The 19,564-nt window shown below is 32.4% G+C and overlaps 1 protein-coding gene across 1 annotated transcript; it reads left to right on the top strand.

The window, feature by feature from the left end:
* The first annotated feature begins 6,565 nt into the window (after positions 1-6,565).
* LOC111613987 (splicing factor 3B subunit 4-like) lies at positions 6,566-19,035 on the top strand. The gene is made up of 7 exons (XM_023355345.1): positions 6,566-6,636; positions 7,047-7,188; positions 14,816-14,899; positions 15,687-15,832; positions 17,025-17,153; positions 17,624-17,804; positions 18,644-19,035. Exons 2-7 carry the CDS (start codon positions 7,155-7,157, stop codon positions 18,832-18,834), a joined length of 765 nt encoding a protein of 254 aa, XP_023211113.1. The 5' UTR covers positions 6,566-6,636; positions 7,047-7,154; the 3' UTR covers positions 18,835-19,035.
* The last annotated feature ends 529 nt before the right edge of the window (positions 19,036-19,564 follow it).

Below are 19,564 nucleotides of genomic sequence, written 5' to 3'. Positions count from 1 at the left end.
GACTGTTGACCAGGCACTACCAGTGTAAGAACCACTTTTATAACGAGGAATATTATGAAAATGCTAATATATGTACCGTTTCTATTGATACGTTGAGAATTTTTATTGCTGTTTTAATTTTTGAGGCTAAAATACTGATCCATTCTATATATATATATAAACATATAAAATGCACTAAAAAATTCCTCAAGAGATTACAGTCGACCCCCTATAACACTGTTGATTATTTCGTTTTATATGAATTCCGTGTTGTATGAGTCACTTAGATTTTACAAATACGTATGCAGGCTGTGAACGGCTCACATATTTGTAAAATCTAAGTGACTCGTACAACATGGAATTCATATAAAACGGAATAATCAACAGTGTTATAGGGGGGTCGACTGTGTATATAAATTTTCGATTACATCATTACGCAAATTCCCCACGTTTTGGCCCTTAAATTCATCAGAATGGAAGTTTTATAATGAGATTTTCTTTTTAAATTTCATTTTCTAAAATGTTAGATTAAATAATAAACTGCAATTACGTAACTTATCCTTGAAAAATCTTTAGGAAAACAAATAAACTGTATTTATATACATTTTTAACGCAGCCATTAATTTATACGAATTAACTAACGCTGAAAAATCAACAAAGAAAAATTCAAATTAAAATCTAACATCCCAAATGTAAGGTGTAAAGTTTACATTAAGTCTGTTTTAGAAGAGAAATTTTTAAAAAAATGATCGATATGCAAATTAATGCAAAGATGATAGCAATAAAGGAATTTGATTTACCTGTAATGTCATTCGATCTATACAATGGTGAATTCCGAAGAGATCATCCGATTCTCTTTCACTTTAAACCGATAAAACGCGAACTGTTCGGTGGCAAGTACGTTTATCCCCCTCGAGTGATCATTCGATCAGTTTTAATCAAACAACCTCCTTAAAACGGAACACAGGAAGTTAACATTACTAGATATAGTAACACCCTAGCCTCAGGGTTCGTTAACTAAAAATCATATCCGTTTATTTGTAGTGTCGTTCACCCCATTATCCAGGTGGGTCAAGTCCACTTTCTCTTTCTATTGCGGCTAAAACCAGAAACTTTTAGTAAAGTTTCCTAAATAAAAAAATTAAGATTAGTCGAAACTAGAACTTTATAAATATTTATAGATATTCTGATATAACGGGATCGTATTTTTTTAATATATTTTAACTAATGTTACTAGGTCTTTGATAGCAATATGTAGGCTATCAGGGAAAACTTTCTGGGGAAAAAGACCCCTAGTTAGGTGTTACAGACAAAGAAAACCCAGAAAACTCCACGTGGTCAGACTGTTGACCAGGCACTACCAGTGTAAGAACCACTTTTATAACGAGGAATATTATGAAAATGCTAATATATGTANACGATCGATTACGTTGATTACTTATCTACTTTAATTATATCGATTTTTATCGTTAGGAAAGGTTTTATAATCTCTCGAATTTCTCTTTTAATTTAAATTATCTCCTGTAGGATTTAGTCGAAATTTTTTGATATTTTTCATTAATTTTATTTTAATAATTTCTTTTTTTTTTTAAATATACACAAAAGGGGAATTTCTTTAAATGATTTAAAAAGGCCATACACTAAATATAATGTAGCATAAAAACACATTTTTTAGAATTTCTTTTCATACTGTCAGAAAATTAGAAAATTTAACTTCCGTAAATGTCAGTTTAGAAGGGAAATTAAGAAATGAGAAATATAATTTGTAGTTTTTTTTATTATTAAAAATCAATTGTAAGATGCAATTAAATATAACTTTAAAATTTAATTTTCTAAAATTAATATCATTAGAGACTGAGGAAGATAAATAAAGACGTGCCATTTGCAAACGTGGGTCTTCATCTCTCTCCAAAAACCACAAAAATATGTGAATAAAATCAATTAAATAAATAAAAACAATTTTTTTTATCACTTATCAAAGGAAACTTTAATCTACATCATTTTTATATCAAGTTTTTCTAGATAAAAGACTAAATTTGGGGCCTTCTCCGTCCAAATTCTGTATCTAGAGAAGACACCAGAGCGAGTCTTGATGATCCTCTAGTTCCTCTATTTAATAACGATAACGAAAGAGAACAGGGCTAAGTGATTCTTCTGACCCTTCTCTAACATCTAGACACTCGCTAACGACAGAAACAGTGGAAGACCAGGGACAAATGACCCTTCTACAACCTCTAAACATCCGCTAACGATACAGACAGTGGAGGAACCTAGCCAAAATGGTCCTATTGCCCATTGCTGTACTGAATGTGAATTATATTCTTTCAATACAATAGAGAATAAAGAATAATCAATAACTGTGTCTCTTGATTAAAATTAGGTGTAGTAATTAATAAATAACTTTAAAAATGTCATAATATTAACATGTCAATAGCGTATTACATAACAGGTTTTTAAATGTAAATATCTTATTGTATGAATAACTTTTAAAAAAATCTGTCATATCTAAAAATAATCGTAAAGAATTTGAGGCAGAAAAGTATTTAAATATTCTTCGAATTTATAAAAATTAAATTAATTAAAATTAAACTAATTAAAATTGAATTAGGCTACTGAATATTTGCGTAATTCCGAGGGTTGAATAACAAAAATCGAACGAGTTTTTATTTAATAGTTGCTAAAAATTTGACCGGAAAATATTATTTTTGGCTGGTTGTTTGGCTAAAATATAATGAATAACAATTATTTTGAAACAAAATAGGAAACATTGCACAAGTATAGTTACTAAAAATATAAATTATCAATGTTAAAATTGGTGTTTGCACCTCCAACGCTTAGGCAATGTTACAACTGGTTATAAAATGTTATAATTATATATTTTGTGATTTTATTGTTATGATTATTCGTTAATAAAATTAAATAGAATTGTTTAACGATATCGTAATTATTATTTAAATCATGTTTAATGGCAAGGAAAATTTATTAAGTCGATCTTTATTTCATGAAGTTTTGTTGTTTAAGTCACAAGAATAACATAAAACAACTTCTTTATGACTTAAACAACACTTCAGTAGTAAATATATCATGTGCAATAATAATAATAACAACAAAAAACTAAGTAAGTACATAATTTTTAAGTGGAAAACGTCGTTTAGTTTAGTTTGATGGGATGCGCATGGACGATCTGTTAAGGGGGAAACTTGTATGACCCCTATTTAGGTGTTATCCATGTGAAGAAAACCCGGAAAACACCACGTGGCCAGCACGTTGACGGGGTGCAAACCCGCCATTAACTACCAGTGTTTGGCGATTTTATCCATTATCTAAGTCACGAAGAACATGACACTTCGTGACTTAATTATCATTAATAATTAAAATATTATTATTTAAAATGATGTCTAATGTCGAGAGATATTTTTAAGTTGTTTAAACGACTTAAAAATTATCCTGTTTAATAAACCATTTATTTTTTAATACAGTTTAAATCTTTATATTTAAAAAAAAAAGGAGAATTTTATCAAGATTTATTTTTAAGATGTAGAATAAATAATTTGAAATTTAATTAACGACCGGTTGTACTTAAAAATGAAATTTTAAGTAAAATTCAGGACATTATTATTTTTTTTTTTCACATTAAAATGTTATAACAATAATAATAATTGAATCTCTTTTGTTACATTATTATAGCATTTATATATAATATATATATATACATAAAGAAAATTGTTTATATTGTTCAACTTTCTAAATATGGCGTTGACCTATATGCTACTTCGATATTCGGCTTATTGTTATTGTAGATTTTTAAATTGAAAGATGATTCCGGTACCATTCTCTACCTTACAAAAGCTTCTTTTACTATACGGGTTATTATTATTATTATTATTTACTTTTTAAATAATAAGATATAAATCACTTTTGCTGTTAACTTATATGTTCTATATATACTAATTTATCTAAGATTATATCTAAATTAAAAAAAAATTGTTTTGATCTCATTCTATATCTTTCTGTACTAGAATTGAGTTATAAAAAGTTTAATAAAATCCAAAAAAACATGTAAGTAATTTGAAATCTTCTTGTGTGCTTCTCACACTCAGGAACACAGTTAAATTTACCGGTATATGTTGGGCTTTTCCTGAAATTAGGCCTATTAGTCGAATATTCAGGCTGCATTCGGTCGGTCTCTATAATAGGGCCTGGTCGACTGAACCAAGCATTCTGTCTTATATTTATGGAGGCCTTAAAATATTTTGTTAAAAATTGCTCGTTTCAGTGTATTCCTTGTTTTTTAAACAAATACTTTATATTGTTTATTAAATATTATATAGAGGGTAGCCAAACATTGTCATCATAAGAGCCATAGACCGTGTATCAGAAATATGTGAATGCCACATCCTATTGGAACGGTATTTTATATATAACTTATATATATATATATAATACCTATTCCTCTCTCTATATATAAATATATAGAAAGGAATAGCACCAAAGTCGTTTCCTAAATTCCTATCCATAAAATCCCTGTATTAGTACTAAGAGGTGTAAATGGGAGAAACAATAATGGTCTAGAAAAGCCGCAGTTTGACCACTGTGGTACTATATTATAAAATGTAGGGCCAAAAAAACATTTATTTTATTTTGTTTTATTTCTCTTAAATATATTGGGACTTCAAAAAATAAATTGTTTGACCCGAAAGCGTACAGACGAATGGCTGAGGTGGTTAAGGCGTCGGCCTACCGTTATGGGGGCCCGAAATCGAATGCAAGAGTGCAACCCCAGGGATTTTTCGAGAGCAGTCAGTCTCTTCATCCCTCATCCTCTTGTCGCCCCATTGTAGTCCTGTCCCAACCCATGACGAATATAGAAAAAAGGCCCTCTTAGTGCCCATAGGGAAGAAAGAGTTTAAAAGAAAAAAGAAGTCTACATATACAAAATTGCTTTGTTAACAAATTTCATAAATAATAAGTTGTCCTAATAAACTTTTTATAAGTTAAGATTGAAAGCTGATATAACCTGATTTAAGTTTATATTGTTTAATACAGATTTAATTTTTTTTCTGTATTATAAAATTTTATTTATACCAAACAATAATATTAAATGGGATATTTATAAATCGATTCATTTAAGAAGCATTTCGATGTTTTCGTAAGTGTTATCTTCTAATATATTTATGAAATACAATTAAAAGTATTTTTGTCGGCTTGATAAGAGCACGTCCTTATCAATTCTATAAAGATGTAAAGATAAATTTAAAATATATCTAAAAATAATCGTTGATTAGATTAAATTGTAATTCAATTCTACTATTTTTTTTTAACATGATCTTCTAGTAATTATAAATCAAATATAAGCTGTTTGTTATTTCTTCTGTATTCGGTGATAGCAAGCGCTTATTTATTTCTTACGGGAAAAATGAGCATTCGTGTTAACAAAAATAGAAATATAGTTTAATGAAGAAATTTAAAATTTTCTACNATCTATCACCAATGATTCATCATTTCTTTATTCATAAATTATACATTATTAATAGATTAAATAATGAGATTAATGAGATAGATTTAATAATATAATGAGATTAAAATTATTGTTTTTGACTGTAGTCTGTGAATGAAACATTCTAAGAATAAATAAAAAAACTGTCTTATTCAGAAGCAAATCCAGTGGTCTTTCCAATGTAGGGAATAGAAATCCAGTAGGTTTTATTAAGGAATGATATGTATTCCTTTTGTCTCTTGCTAAATATCTTTAATTCTTTAAGAATATTTATAATCATATACAATCCATTTAATTCTAAAAATAAAAATTAATTAGATTTAGGTAATGTTATATATATATATATATATATATACACGTTTCTATAGGGGAAAATGTCTCCTATGTACACACGTAGAGCGTTCCGGGTTTTCTTTACGTCTTACACACGCGAAGAAAACCGGGAAAACTCTACTTGGCCAGCCCTTTGATGAGGCACGAATCCGCTACCAATTACTAGTGTTCAGTGGTCAAGTGGGTAAAATGACCGAATATTAGTAGGCGGCTGGATGGTGAGAGACGAGTCCGACATAAACAGGTCATCTTGCCCCTACAAATTTCTGATATTCCTGATTAGAAATCCAGCGCGGGTGCCCTCCAAGCAACAAGCTGACTTCTTCCCGCATCATCACCCGATCTCCATTACCTCAGGCTACTTTTTTTTTAGGTATTTTAGAATAAAAATTTATCAATAAATTTTGCATTATATTGTCGTAAAGTAAATATATATATATAATCTGCATGTTGTAACAAAAAACCATAATAAGTTACTACAAAATTTGTCACTTAATTTAGGTCTAAGTTAGATTGTTCTCTTTTTGAACTTAAGGTTGATGTTACCTATGGTGCCAAAATGGCGTGGAATTTCCGATAATCTCGATTCGGCGAAGACGTTGACAGAGGGAGCTTTCTAATAACACGCGTGACGAAATATGCAAATTTGTTGAACGCGCCGTGAAAGGTGGTTGTACGTAAATATGCAAATTAGTAGATATGACGTAGTAGACGACTGTTTCTCGTGGAAATATGCAAATCAATTGGTAGTGCGACGTTTGTCGTTGCATGCTGTGTGTACTCAACGATAGTTTTCTCTACGATTTTTATACAATCAAGTTATTTAGGTGAATTTTAATCCTAAATTTTTGTTAAACATTACGATAATTGTTATTAATTTTTAATTTAATAGTAATAGGGCGTTAATGAGTTTTGTAGACATCAGTTCTGACGAATTTTGCTCCGGTTGTACAATCCGGAAATTTTACCAGTTAATGGAATCGGAATTAGGTTTGGAATCAAGTATAGATAATGCGTTTAAATTTGCTGATTTCGTTTGATTTCGTTGAATACGTTTAAATTTGCTTGTTTTCAATATGAATCCGAAACGAAGTTGAGGGACTTGTTTTATGAAAGAAAATATTTATGAATTACGAATAGTAAACTTAAGTTAAACCATTAAAACTCATTGACTAATTCTTGGCTAATCACCATTATATTATTAACGACTGTTTGTTTTTTTTTTTTTTAATTTTAGTTTTTTCTTATCTCACTTAATATATATTTGTTTGGCTACTTTTGGGCTCGTCTTGCATCATTTGAAAATTACAGCTGGCAACACTAAATTCGAATAGATGTCGTAGTGATGGCTGCCGGACCGATTGCGGAACGTAATCAAGGTACATTGTTTTCATAAATTGTATAATAATTACTCGAATTATAAACTGTTGCACGCTTAATATTTTGACAGATGTTTACAAACTTATCAAACTATAAAACTAAAGTAGTTTGTTGATACTTAAGTTGGCCAAATTCGAAATTAATGGATAAAAGCAGTGCATTGTCTTCCACGTGACTAAGAAATTGATTTATTTATGATTTATATACCGTAAATATATGGTATTTATGGTATATAAACTTTGGCCACGTGACTAAGAAATAAATCAATTTCTTTATGATTTATAAAGCATTACCAAATATTCTACTTGGAACATCTTGAATATTATAATAAGTGGGCTGTACTATAGATTTACAACCTGTGGAATTTCGGGACTTTGAGTATATATTTGAACTGAGGGGACAGAGACGATGGTACCCTACTTTTGGACCTGAGACGAAAAATAAGAGTTATAATATTTACAATTTCTTGCCTTTCACAGTGCATTCCACGCCATTTTAGATTTTTCCACCACCTAGCGGTGACGGTCATCTCCTGGAGAGATAGGTTAAGTTTGTTGGACAAGCTGTGTAATACTAGCTGACTGCGAGCGATAGCGAGCATGTCGGCGGCTGAGTAGCCATAGGCCCCGAGGTTGAGGAGCGCGGGGGCATGCAAAAAGGACTTCACTCCATCTGCAGACAATTAATGTGCTCGTGGATCAACATCTGCTTCTATTGAAGGTATATATGGCCGGAATGCCTGTTAAATACACAGTAGGAGAGCAGAGAGAGCGACGCGGCTCCTGATCATCACATGATCGTCGGAAAAAAGTATTAGACAGAATTAGATAACCTGATAAATAAGGTTTTATATCAATTTTTGTTTTTGACACTGTTGTACGTAATTGTTAATTAACTGAGGGGACAGAGACGAAAAATTAAACCTAGGTCGTCTGCGGACGATTTGGTGCCCACACATCACACCTGCAAGGTCTGTTACGAGAAGCGGACGGCGTACACGCCTCGACGCCGTCCTGATGCTCCTCCGTCTAGGGGGCCTCTTCGCCGAGATGGTCGGCCTGCGAGGACCGACACTACCGTCAGGGCTAGCGACGCCTTTCGACGCAAAGGACACGTACGATATCGTTGCCGCGGCTAGGGGGGATTCTGACTTAGAGGCGTTCAGTCATAATCCCACGGATGGTAGCTTCGCACCACTGGCCGCTCGACCAAGCACATGTACCAAGTGTCTGAACCTGCGGTTCCTCTCGTACTGAACAGGATTACTATCGCAACAACTAGTCATCAGTAGGGTAAAACTAACCTGTCTCACGACGGTCTAAACCCAGCTCACGTTCCCTATTAGTGGGTGAACCCTCGCGATACAACCGACTGTGGTGACGACTATACAAGATCTCTCTCCCAGACATTTGAAAGGTATGTTGGAATTTTCACCTTTGACCTGACACTCGGATCAAGTTACAATAGATCTTCCCCCTCTAAAACGAAGTCTCGGAGATGGGCAGGTAGTGTCCATGTTCTAGAGCTCCTTCTAACCGGTGGTTCTTTGTCCTGATGTTGATTATTCTGGGGAGCTGGATGTTGGTTCTTCTGACAAACTGGATGTTGCTTGTTCTGGAGTGGTTGTTCTCTTCGAACTATCAGTTGACCAATATGTCTCCTTTCTATAGTTCCTGCTGGTGAAGCTATCATGTATGTATATGGTCCGGTCTTTTTTGTCACCTTACCTGGTTTCCACTTCTTAGTGTCTCTATAACATCTGTAATTGATGTTGTCTACTATTTGGAATTCTCGTATTCTTGTTTCCTCTTTTCTCTCCTTATATAGGTGTGGATTTAATCGATCATAGACGGTACGTAGTCTTCTTCCCATCAACAGTTCTGCTGCCATTTTTCCTGTAGTGCTACTAGGTGTTGTGCATAAGCTAAACAAAAGTCTGGGGAGCAGCACCTCACTTTTTTCTTGGCTGTGATGTAATTTTTCGATTCTCCTCTTTATAGTGTGCACTTGTCTCTCTACTTGTTTGTTGGAAGAAGGATGATATGGAGGGGTAAATATGTGCTGTATCCCATTTTTTCGTATAAATTCTTCCATTTCTTTGGGATTTAAATTCTTTGATGATTGTCTGATACAATTGTATTTGGTAGTCCGTGCGTACTAAATATTCTTCTCAATAGTTTCATGGTTTCCTGGGTTGACTGCTTTTGTACTTCTTCTACCTCCATCCACTTCGAATAACCATCCACTAGAATAAAATATTTACATCCATAGTGTGGTCCTGCATGATCAATGTGTATTCGGTCCCAGGGTCCCGAGGGTGATGGCCAATGAGTGTCTTTAACTGGGATTGGGTTTGACCTCTGTTCTCAGCATTTTCTACACATCGATACCGTCTCTTCAATCTGGGAGTCCATTTCAGGCCACCAAAAATAGCTCCTGCTGTTCTTTTCATTCTAGACATGCCCTCATGTGTGGAGTCTAACAGATATAATAGCTGTGGTTACAAGGTTCTAGGGATAACTACTTTGTCCCCATAAAATGCAACCGCAGTGAATTGAAAGTTCTAGCTTTCGCCTAGCGAAAGGCATAAGTTCTTCTAGACTACTAAGTGGCCATCCATGTAAGATTGCATGCTCAACTCTTTTTAACATTGAGTCTTTGTCTCTCTGCTTACTTCCTGAGATGTGATGGGCAATTCTGGCTGTTCAAATATAAGGAATATCTCTCCTGGTTCGGGGATAGTCTTTTCTTCCACAGTAGTTGGTATACACAATAATGCATCAACATTAGTCATCTCTGCTGACCGACGATGTTCAATCCTATGAGTATGCTGCTAATCTCAAACGCCAACGAATCATTCTGGGTGAGATTAAATCAGGAATTGGTTTAGCAGGGTTCAGAAGGCCCACAACTGGCTTACAATCCGTATATATAGTAAAATTTCGAGCAGCTAGGTAATTATGAAATTTTGTGATGCCAAAGATTATAGCTAATACTTCTCTCTCGAATTGTGAATAATTTCTTTCTGCTGGGTGGAGTGTCCTCGATGCAGAGTATATAGAAGCTTCTGATCCATCTGGTAATGTGTGAAAGTACTGCTCCAACTCCATATGGTGAAGCATCACATGACAACAATACTGGTTTATTTAAATCATAATGGATTAATAATGTTTCTGGTGTTAGCATCTTTTTTATCTTCACTGATGCTTTGCTTTGTTCTTTTTTCCATATCCATGGTTTGTTTTTGTCTAGGAGTCTATATAATGGTTCAGCTTTGGTTGCTTTATCTTTCAAAAATCTATCATAGAAGTTTACAAATCCCAAAAAATGCTTGACTCTTTTCGGGTCCTGAACCTGTTGGATCGCCGCAATTTTATCTGGTGTGGGTCAAATGCCCTGAGCATCTATCAAATATTTTAAAAATTGAAGTTGATTTGTTTTGAATAGGCATTTGCTTTTGTTCAGTTTTAGTCCAGCTTCTGAAATCCGGTTAAGAATTTAACTTTTGATGTAGGGCTTCTTCATTGAGTCCCATGACAAGTATATCATCTATCATCACAATTGTCCCTGGAATACCTCCTACGATCTTTTCCATCTCTCCAGTAAATAGCTGGACAACTACTCACTCCAAATGGTAATCTTTTCATTCTATATAAGCCCTTGCATGTGTTGATAGTCAGTATCTCAGACAACTTCTGGTCCACAGGAAATTGGAAGTACACTTCCTTGAAATCCAGCTTGGCAAATACCTTTCCACCAGATAATAAAGCAAGTATATCGTTAATGGCCGGCAATGGGTATAATCTACTTTTATTGCCTCTGTTTACCGTGCAGCGGTAATCTCCACATAAACATACACTTCCATCTGGCTTTGCAATGGGTACCACAGGAGTGGCCCACTTAGAAGTTCTAACTGGTTCTATAACTCCTAACTAATGAAGTCTATTCAACTCTTGTTCTGCCTTTGTTCTCAATGCAAAAGGAACCTGTCTTGCCCGCATAAAAATAGGCTTAGCTTCTTTATTTATCGCTAAACTGACTGCCTCGCCTCGAAATAGACCCATTTCTGAATTATTGAATAAATGCTGGAGTTCTTGTATCAGATCCTCTGCATCATGTTGGTGTTATAGTCCCTCTATTCTGATTCCTAATGGTTCAAACCAATTTCTTCCAACAAGTCCTGGTCCATTTCCTTTAATCACTAACAATGGCAGATTCATAACTCTTCCTTTAAATTGTACACTCACCATTGTAGTGCCCACTACTTCCAGATTCTGATCCGCCCATGTCTGTAATTTGACTTCTTCCGGTTCTAACTTGTCTCGCTGGATTTTAATTTCTTTTAAGGTCTGTTCACTCACTACAGTGTACCCAGCCCCTGAATCAATTTCCATCGTGACTGGTATATTTTCAATATTGATTAAGATTTTAAGGGTAGTATCCTACTTCCACATATTTTGAATAGAGATGTATATTCCTCTACCTGATTTGATGTTAAATTTTTATGTTCCTCAATTCAGTGTACTTTGGCTCTCTGGCTGGATACCTCTTTCCATTGTGGCCCAATTTGGTTTCTTCCATGGTTTGGAATTTTTCTTCCGCCACTCTTCTGTTTTGCGATACATGCTTTTTCTATGTGTCCCTTATTTCTGCAGAATTTACAGATTACCTGATCAAATCTGCAATTATTCGGGTTATGACTTCCAGTGCATCGAAAACAGCGTAATATGGCCGACTCGTTCTCTCTCTTGTAGTCTGCCTTTAAGTTATACGCTTGGGCGTTGTTTCCGTTTGACCCAAGCTGGCTAACATCTTTAGATGCTGCCAATGCTGCATCCAAAATGGCCTTATAAGTAGTGTCCATTTTTGCCAATAACACGTGTTGTATTCCTTTATCCCTTAAACCAGCCACTAGCCTATCTCTTAACATATGCTCTAGTGATGCGCCGAAGTTGCAGTTCATTGCAATTTTCCGTAGCTCCACGACATAGTTGTTGATACTCTCTCCTGGTTTTTGCGACCTCTGGTTAAATTTGGACGATTAGACAATTTCACTAGGTTTCGGGTTGAAATGACTATCAAGAGTGTTAAGTACTTCATTAAAGTTAACTTGTGTCATTTCTTTTGGGGCTATGAGTGTTACTACAAGTTCATTTAGAGTTTCACCGCACACAATAAAAAATAAAGCACACTTATCTTGGTCATTTTCAATCTGGTTCAATCTTCAAGCAAAAATTAAAGCGGTCCTTGTAAGTTTTCCACTGGCTGTCCATCCTGAATGGCTTGAAACGAACTTCACTAGTTGATGTTCCTGGGATCGACATTTCTGGCTTTTGATCTCAAATTGTAATTTCTGCTGGTAAGTCTTTATCTTAATCCTCGTCGCCACTTTTATATCTATTTTGTTTTTGACACTGTTGTACATAAAATGCGTAGTTAATTAACAATTAACTTTATTACCTCTTGATACAACCGACTGGGGTGACGACTACACAAGAACTCTCCCAGACATTCGAAAGGTATGTTGGAATTTTCACCCCTGACCTGACACTCAAATCAAGTTACAACAGATAAGTTACAATGTTACAACATAGGGTATAACAATTTGCAGGGCTTATCACACCAAGGCCAACCTTTTAAGACCAACCCTTTTTTTTTATAAAAGTTCTGGTCCTTCTTTCTTTCGGCCTTGGTGTGATAAGCCCTGCAAATTGTTATACCCTATTTATTAGGTTATCTAATTCTGTCTAATTATAGTCGTGGGCAAAAAAGCATTGTTTATTATTGTCATATGGAAAAAAGTATGATAACATTTTCTTATTTTTCATCTCTGGTCCAAAAGTAGGGTATTGTTGAACTTATCTCGGTCCCCTCAGTTCAGATATATACTCAAAGTCCTGAAATTCTATAGGTGGTAATCTATAGTATCCCCAATAAGTGTTCCTGGATTGCAAGAACCCATAATTAGGCAGCAAAATAACTGGAAAAGTAAACATCTAATTTCACTGAAATTAAATAGATCTCATTGAATTATAAACATTAAGTTGTTTTAGCAAAAGATTTGAAAGCAATTTTATATATTTTCAAAAATAAAATTTTTTGAGGCAATTGCCACAATCTTGGATCTTTTAGGCTAGTGTAGAAAGTATTTTTTATTGAGTAAAGTTTAAAAAATTAGAACTGCTCTCAAAACTAATTGTTGAAGTTGTTATTATAAAAATGAAATATATGTGAAAACTAATTATTAGTGATGTAACGAATATTCGGTTACTATTCGGTATTCGGCCTATTTTTCACTATTCGGCCGAATACCGAATACCTAAAAACAGGAGTAAGAAATAACAAAAACACAATAAATTAATCATTTTGGTATTTAGAGTTAATGTTATAGAGTTAGTGTTGTTTGTTTATATTTACTTATAACTTGTAACATGCACAAAATAAAAAAGAAAATAATATTAGTCACATGTATTCACAATTTATAATTACAAAGATCAGCACACGTACACGTCTATCATTGGAGAATCCTCGCACATCTGAGGGTCTGACCCTGCCTATCCTTCTTTTTAAGCGCTCGTCTTTGCTCTTCCCTTTCTCTTTCCTCTATCGCTCTAATCCATGTATGCCTGTGCATACATCATAATACGCGCTCACGATACTTTCGATTCGTCACTTTTCCGTCGTAGAGTTCCCATTTTACAATTACGTGACTCAGCCTGGTGATAACGGAGAAAAGAGACAGATAGGACGTCGATATAAGTCACAGTTATGATTTCACAGATTCGAGACAGCTTGATAGCCCGAACGGCCCCAGGCTTTCGCCCGTGCACGCTAAGTGACTTTCATTACAAGCATTTAGCTTTCCGAAGTCTATGACAACAATTGTTTGGCATTGACGGCCGCGAATTTCGTGCCAATAAGCTGCCTCGACTTGTTCGATTATGTTATCAACTCAATTTCATATTTATTTTCACATTTTCACTTCGCGGTCCTTCTCTGTTCTTTTTCCGTTATTTACACGTGTAGGTCATTTCATTGTTATCCACATTTGATATCATTTATCACATACTTCCATGACACTCTTGTCTGTCCGCTACAACTGCCAAGAATAAACACGATTGGTGAAACGTAGTGACAGCGAGCCAATAGAGAGCAGGATCTTTGCCATAATACCGTTTGCGTGCCAATTTTCGTACGTGCGTTAATCAAGCCGAATAGTTTGGCCGAATATTCGGCTATTCGGCCACGCTCCTGGCCGAATATTCGGTATTCGGCCTGAGGCCGAATATACTATTCGTTACAACACTACTAATTATTAATAAGTAATTTAAAGTTATATCATTAATTCTTAAACATGACAAGATTAATTTATTCAGGTAGCTTGATCAGTTAGAATAAATATGGTAAATTTGCACCCATTCATCAGGCCAAAACTCAAAGTTACTGTTTCCTCATATTAATAAGTCATAAATAACTTCATATACTTTTAATTATATAATCAATATAATTAATGTTAAACTGCTTCTATATTTACTAATACGGTATCACCAATTACTACAAGTTGTATTGTTTACTTTGTGTCGTTTCATATTATATTTTCATAATTTTAATATAATTTGATTTCAGATGCCACAATTTATATTGGTGGACTTGATGAAAAAGTGTCCGAAGCTATTTTATGGGAATTATTTGTTCAAGCTGGACCTGTTGGTAAGAATTAATTTCAATAACTGAAATGTTTTTAATTAAAAAGTTGATATATATAAGTTGTCATTAATAAAATTGATTAGTAAATTAAATTTTTTTAATAAATTCCACCATACCTTTAAAATGCAGTCTATTTTAACCAGTTATGGAATGTTTTCGGTCAAATTAACAGACCTCCTTCAGGATCGACGTAAAGAATTTAAACTTGCCAAACGGTAATTCTAAAAATGCACGCTCTACAATCTTCCGAGATTTGATTGCGCATGTCCTTTATAATGCTGCCGCTTTCCATGCCGATGCTATTCTATTTGACTCTCAAAAATTTATATTTTGCCCCTTTTCCCTGTATTTATAAATGTACCAGGCCTCTGCATACTTTAGATGTTTGATACTTTAAATTTTTTTCATTCACTTTTATAACTTTTAATTTGGTTCACAAACCAAAATGTTTGATACAATAATTATTATTGTTCTAATTAAATTCCCAAACATTCTTGTTTTTAAGAGAAATTTAAAATAAATAAAGAAGAAAAGTTAAATGAAACATCATCTGTTATACAAAAAATAAACATTTTAAACCAGCAGACTTATTTAAAACCATTAATGTTTCAATTGATTATGGTAATTGAAGACAAACCCCTTAAATAAACACTTATTTAAAAACCATTTCCGATACTGTACTACAACCCATTAAACTCGTACATGGATTTATAATTTAATAAAAATATATATTATTTATTTTTAATATTTACTCTTCTATCACTAAATTATAAAATTAAAATCATTTCAGTAAACGTCCATATGCCAAAAGACAGAGTAACAGGACAACACCAAGGTTATGGTTTTGTAGAATTCATGGGAGAAGAAGATGCCGATTATGCAATTAAAATTATGAATATGATTAAACTTTATGGGAAACCTATAAGAGTAAACAAGGTAAAATAGAAATTTATTTCAATGTAATTTTTGGAAGATGGTATCTAATTTTTTAAGACATTTTTTTTCACAGTTAATGTCTTGCTTATAAAAAAACATAATTTCTGCTCTTATTAAAATTTTTTCTTAAACCTAGAGTATAAAAATGTGATAGTAAATGGATAAAAAAATCAATAATTAACAGTAAAATTACAACATAGCATTACATAATTAGGACTAATGAATATAAACATTTTAAACAGAAGTCATTCAATATAGTATTGTTCAATGTTATTCATTATAGCTTCTTCCAGGTTCTTTTCGGTAACTCATAATTCATAACAAATAAATACAGCATGTTTATAAATATAACAAAACCGTGAGATTTCTTATAACATTATTATGATGGACTTATAACTTATAGGACAGGAATGGAGAACTAAATTTTTACTGAAAATAATTACAATATTTAAATTTTAGTGTTATCAATTAAGGAAAGAAATGGTACAGATGTTTTTAAATGCAGAATTTACTTGTCATATTTTCATATGACAAATAAATTCTGCAATAAATATGACTCTAAAACCATAGCATATTGTTTAACAAAGTTGCAGTTAATCTTTAGGAAAACCAAAATTAATCTAATATTAGAAATTAAGGCTACAAAATATATCATTGGTGAATATCTAAAGTTAAAGAAAAAACAAGTTAGGTAAGAATTTGAGGAGGAAAAGAAGAAAAACATAATAATACTTGAAACAAAATATTTAAGAAAATTCTCAATTTAAAAGAAAATCTTAAACATTTTTTTTAATATATTCTGTAAATAAGTCTATTGTAAACTTACCTCATCACATTCTGTAAAATTCTTTTTAATGATAAAAAAGTCAGTCTTTATCAAATATTGCCTTTTATTTAATTTTGAATATTTTAAACTTTAAATTTTGACTAGGGAAAGTTTTTATTATATTGCTTTATATACTTTCACTTGCCACACCCATATTCTTAAATAAATTAAAGTTAGAATAAACTATGTTTGAAATATCTGAATTTAACTGTAGGAATTATATATGAAACAGCTGTGATTCAACAGTTATATATTTATTATTATTTACGTTGAAAAAAATATAATGTTAAAGTAAAGTTCTTTTATAGATTTAATCATTTTAAGTGTTTCATATTAAAATAAACTATTAATATTAAATTATTTCAGGCATCAGCTCATCAAAAAAATTTGGATGTCGGCGCTAATATATTCATCGGAAATCTTGATCCTGAAGTTGATGAGAAGTTACTGTATGACACATTTAGTGCATTTGGTGTCATTTTACAGACTCCTAAGGTAATAAATACTGTATGACAGAATTATCTACTTTAAGCAAATTATATTAAAACATTTACAATTAAAATTATTGTGTAATTTTTTAATACAACAAGAAAAATAATATCAAAGAACAATAATAGAAAATATAATTGCTTTATATTGATAGCATAACTAGTGAAAATACAACAATATTTTTTATAATACTTTGTCTTCACTTAGTATATTATATACTTTAAGCATGTAATAACTGAAAAATACATATGGTCAGTTAAATTTAATCTCAAATATATTTTTAATAGTTTATTTCTAATTAAATTTACTTTTATATTTGCATATTTTATATCTTGCAAGATGTTTTTTAAATAATTTTAATCCAAACATTAATAAGTGCATTTGTTGAGTTGCAATAAATCTGACATTTAGTTGTTTGGATTAAAATGAATAAATTGAGCTTAATGGTTGTTTATGTATTAATATTTTATTTTCAGATAATGAGAGATCCTGAAACAGGAAATTCAAAGGGGTATGCCTTCATCAATTTTGCTAGTTTTGAAGCCTCAGATGCTGCTATAGAAGCAATGAACGGGCAGTATCTATGTAATAGACCTATTACAATATCTTACGCATTCAAAAAAGATTCAAAAGGAGAAAGACATGGTTCAGCAGCAGGTAATTTAATTACTAAAACTTAAAAATTATTAAAATAAAATGTGGAAAATAATATAGAATAAAATAATTTTTGAAAAATATAGCTATTTCAGAAATTCTGTATAATCATAGTAGGTTATAGGTGTATGTTTTTACTTTAGGTAGGTGTAAAACATATGGCCCACATCATTCAACCTAATTTTCAGTTAATATGGCTCGCGGTAAGCTGAGCATTTTATTTTTTATTATTATTTGCAATTGTGATCCCAAAGTGCAGTGGTATTATCAAAAGTAGTCGTCTACCTTACATCAGTTTGACACCACTGTTGTGAAGAATGGAATTTTTTTTATATATTTTTCCTTTCAAACAGGATAATCTTATACTGTTTTATTTAAAATACATAGCTTTCTTTAGACTTTTCTGCACAAAACATTGTTATAATAATCTATTTCTCCCTTTAAATAGAAAAGGTTTCTACTGAAAAATTTGCTATTAGTAAAAAATATATAAAATATTATTTTATATTGTCTTGCTGTTTGTTTCATATTTTATCAACGTGTAATAATTAGATATAAAAGATTTTAGTGAAGAAAGTACTTAATTTTGAAGAGAGAAGAGAGTAGGAAAGTGGGAACTATTAAATACTGTATTATATTTTTTCCTTGAATTTATTTTAAAATTATTCTAAAAAATCTAGTCTTTCAACTTATCTAAATGCTCACTAATGTCATATAAGAAGATAGTGCTCAAAAGCTGACAGAAAATGAAATTGTGAAATGATATCTGTTGTCAATTAAAAGTTTACAAAGCATTATACATTTTTGCTATTAAAAATTGAAAAGCTATTTTTTTGTTTCAGAACGTCTTCTAGCTGCTCAGAATCCACTTTCTCATGCAGATAGACCTCATCAATTGTTTGCCGATGCACCTCCACCACCGTGTGCACCAGTGGTAGCACCAATGGCTGCACCACCACCGCCGCCACCACCAATGGTTGGACTTCCTCCTCCGCCAATGACAGTGGTTACATCTGGTAAATTAAGTACATAATCATTAATTCAAAAAAATTCACATGTAGTAAACTCAATATCTTTAAAAGTGTTTTCTAGATATCAAAATAACCATAAATGATTCCATAACTTCTCTTTTAAAATAGGAATACAGTCGACCCTCCCATAACACTGTTGACGATTCCATTTTATATGAATTTCATGTTGTACGAGTCACTTAGATTTTACAAATCCATGAGCTGTTCATAGCCTGGCACACGTATTTGTAAAATCTAAGTGACTCGTACAACATGGAATTCATATAAAACGAAATTATCAACAGTGTTATAGGTGGGGTCGACTGTAGTTATATTTAATTAATAAAAAATATTAGCAGTTATATATAAAAATCTATAGCAATATAATAAAGACTAGTTTCCATGTTAAACAACTTAGAATATTATCATGAATCATATGTTGCTGCCCACCAGTGACTGAGTGGACAAAACTACTGAACATGTGGGTTTGTGCCTTGTTAACAGACTGACCACACATTTTCCAGATTATCTTGTAACAATCTAAATAGGAGCTGTTTTTCCATAGAAAGTTGTCCCCAGGAGGCATCCCCCTCAACAGATCACCTGTGTGCCATGTTGCCACATACATATATATAAAAAACAAACAAGCATGTTGCTGTGCCAGAAAAATTGCTGTGTAATTTTCATTATATTACAATAGATATGTTTTACTATAGGAAAACTTAATCCACTAAACTATTATATTATGTTTCG

This window comes from Centruroides sculpturatus, unplaced genomic scaffold (genome assembly GCF_000671375.1).
Source record: "Centruroides sculpturatus isolate CEXI.00-Female unplaced genomic scaffold, Cexi_2.0 scaffold2095, whole genome shotgun sequence".
NCBI classification, from domain to species: Eukaryota; Metazoa; Arthropoda; class Arachnida; order Scorpiones; family Buthidae; genus Centruroides; species Centruroides sculpturatus.
The sequence above is the reverse complement of the archived record's forward strand: the minus strand, read 5'-3'. Positions and strand labels throughout refer to the sequence as shown.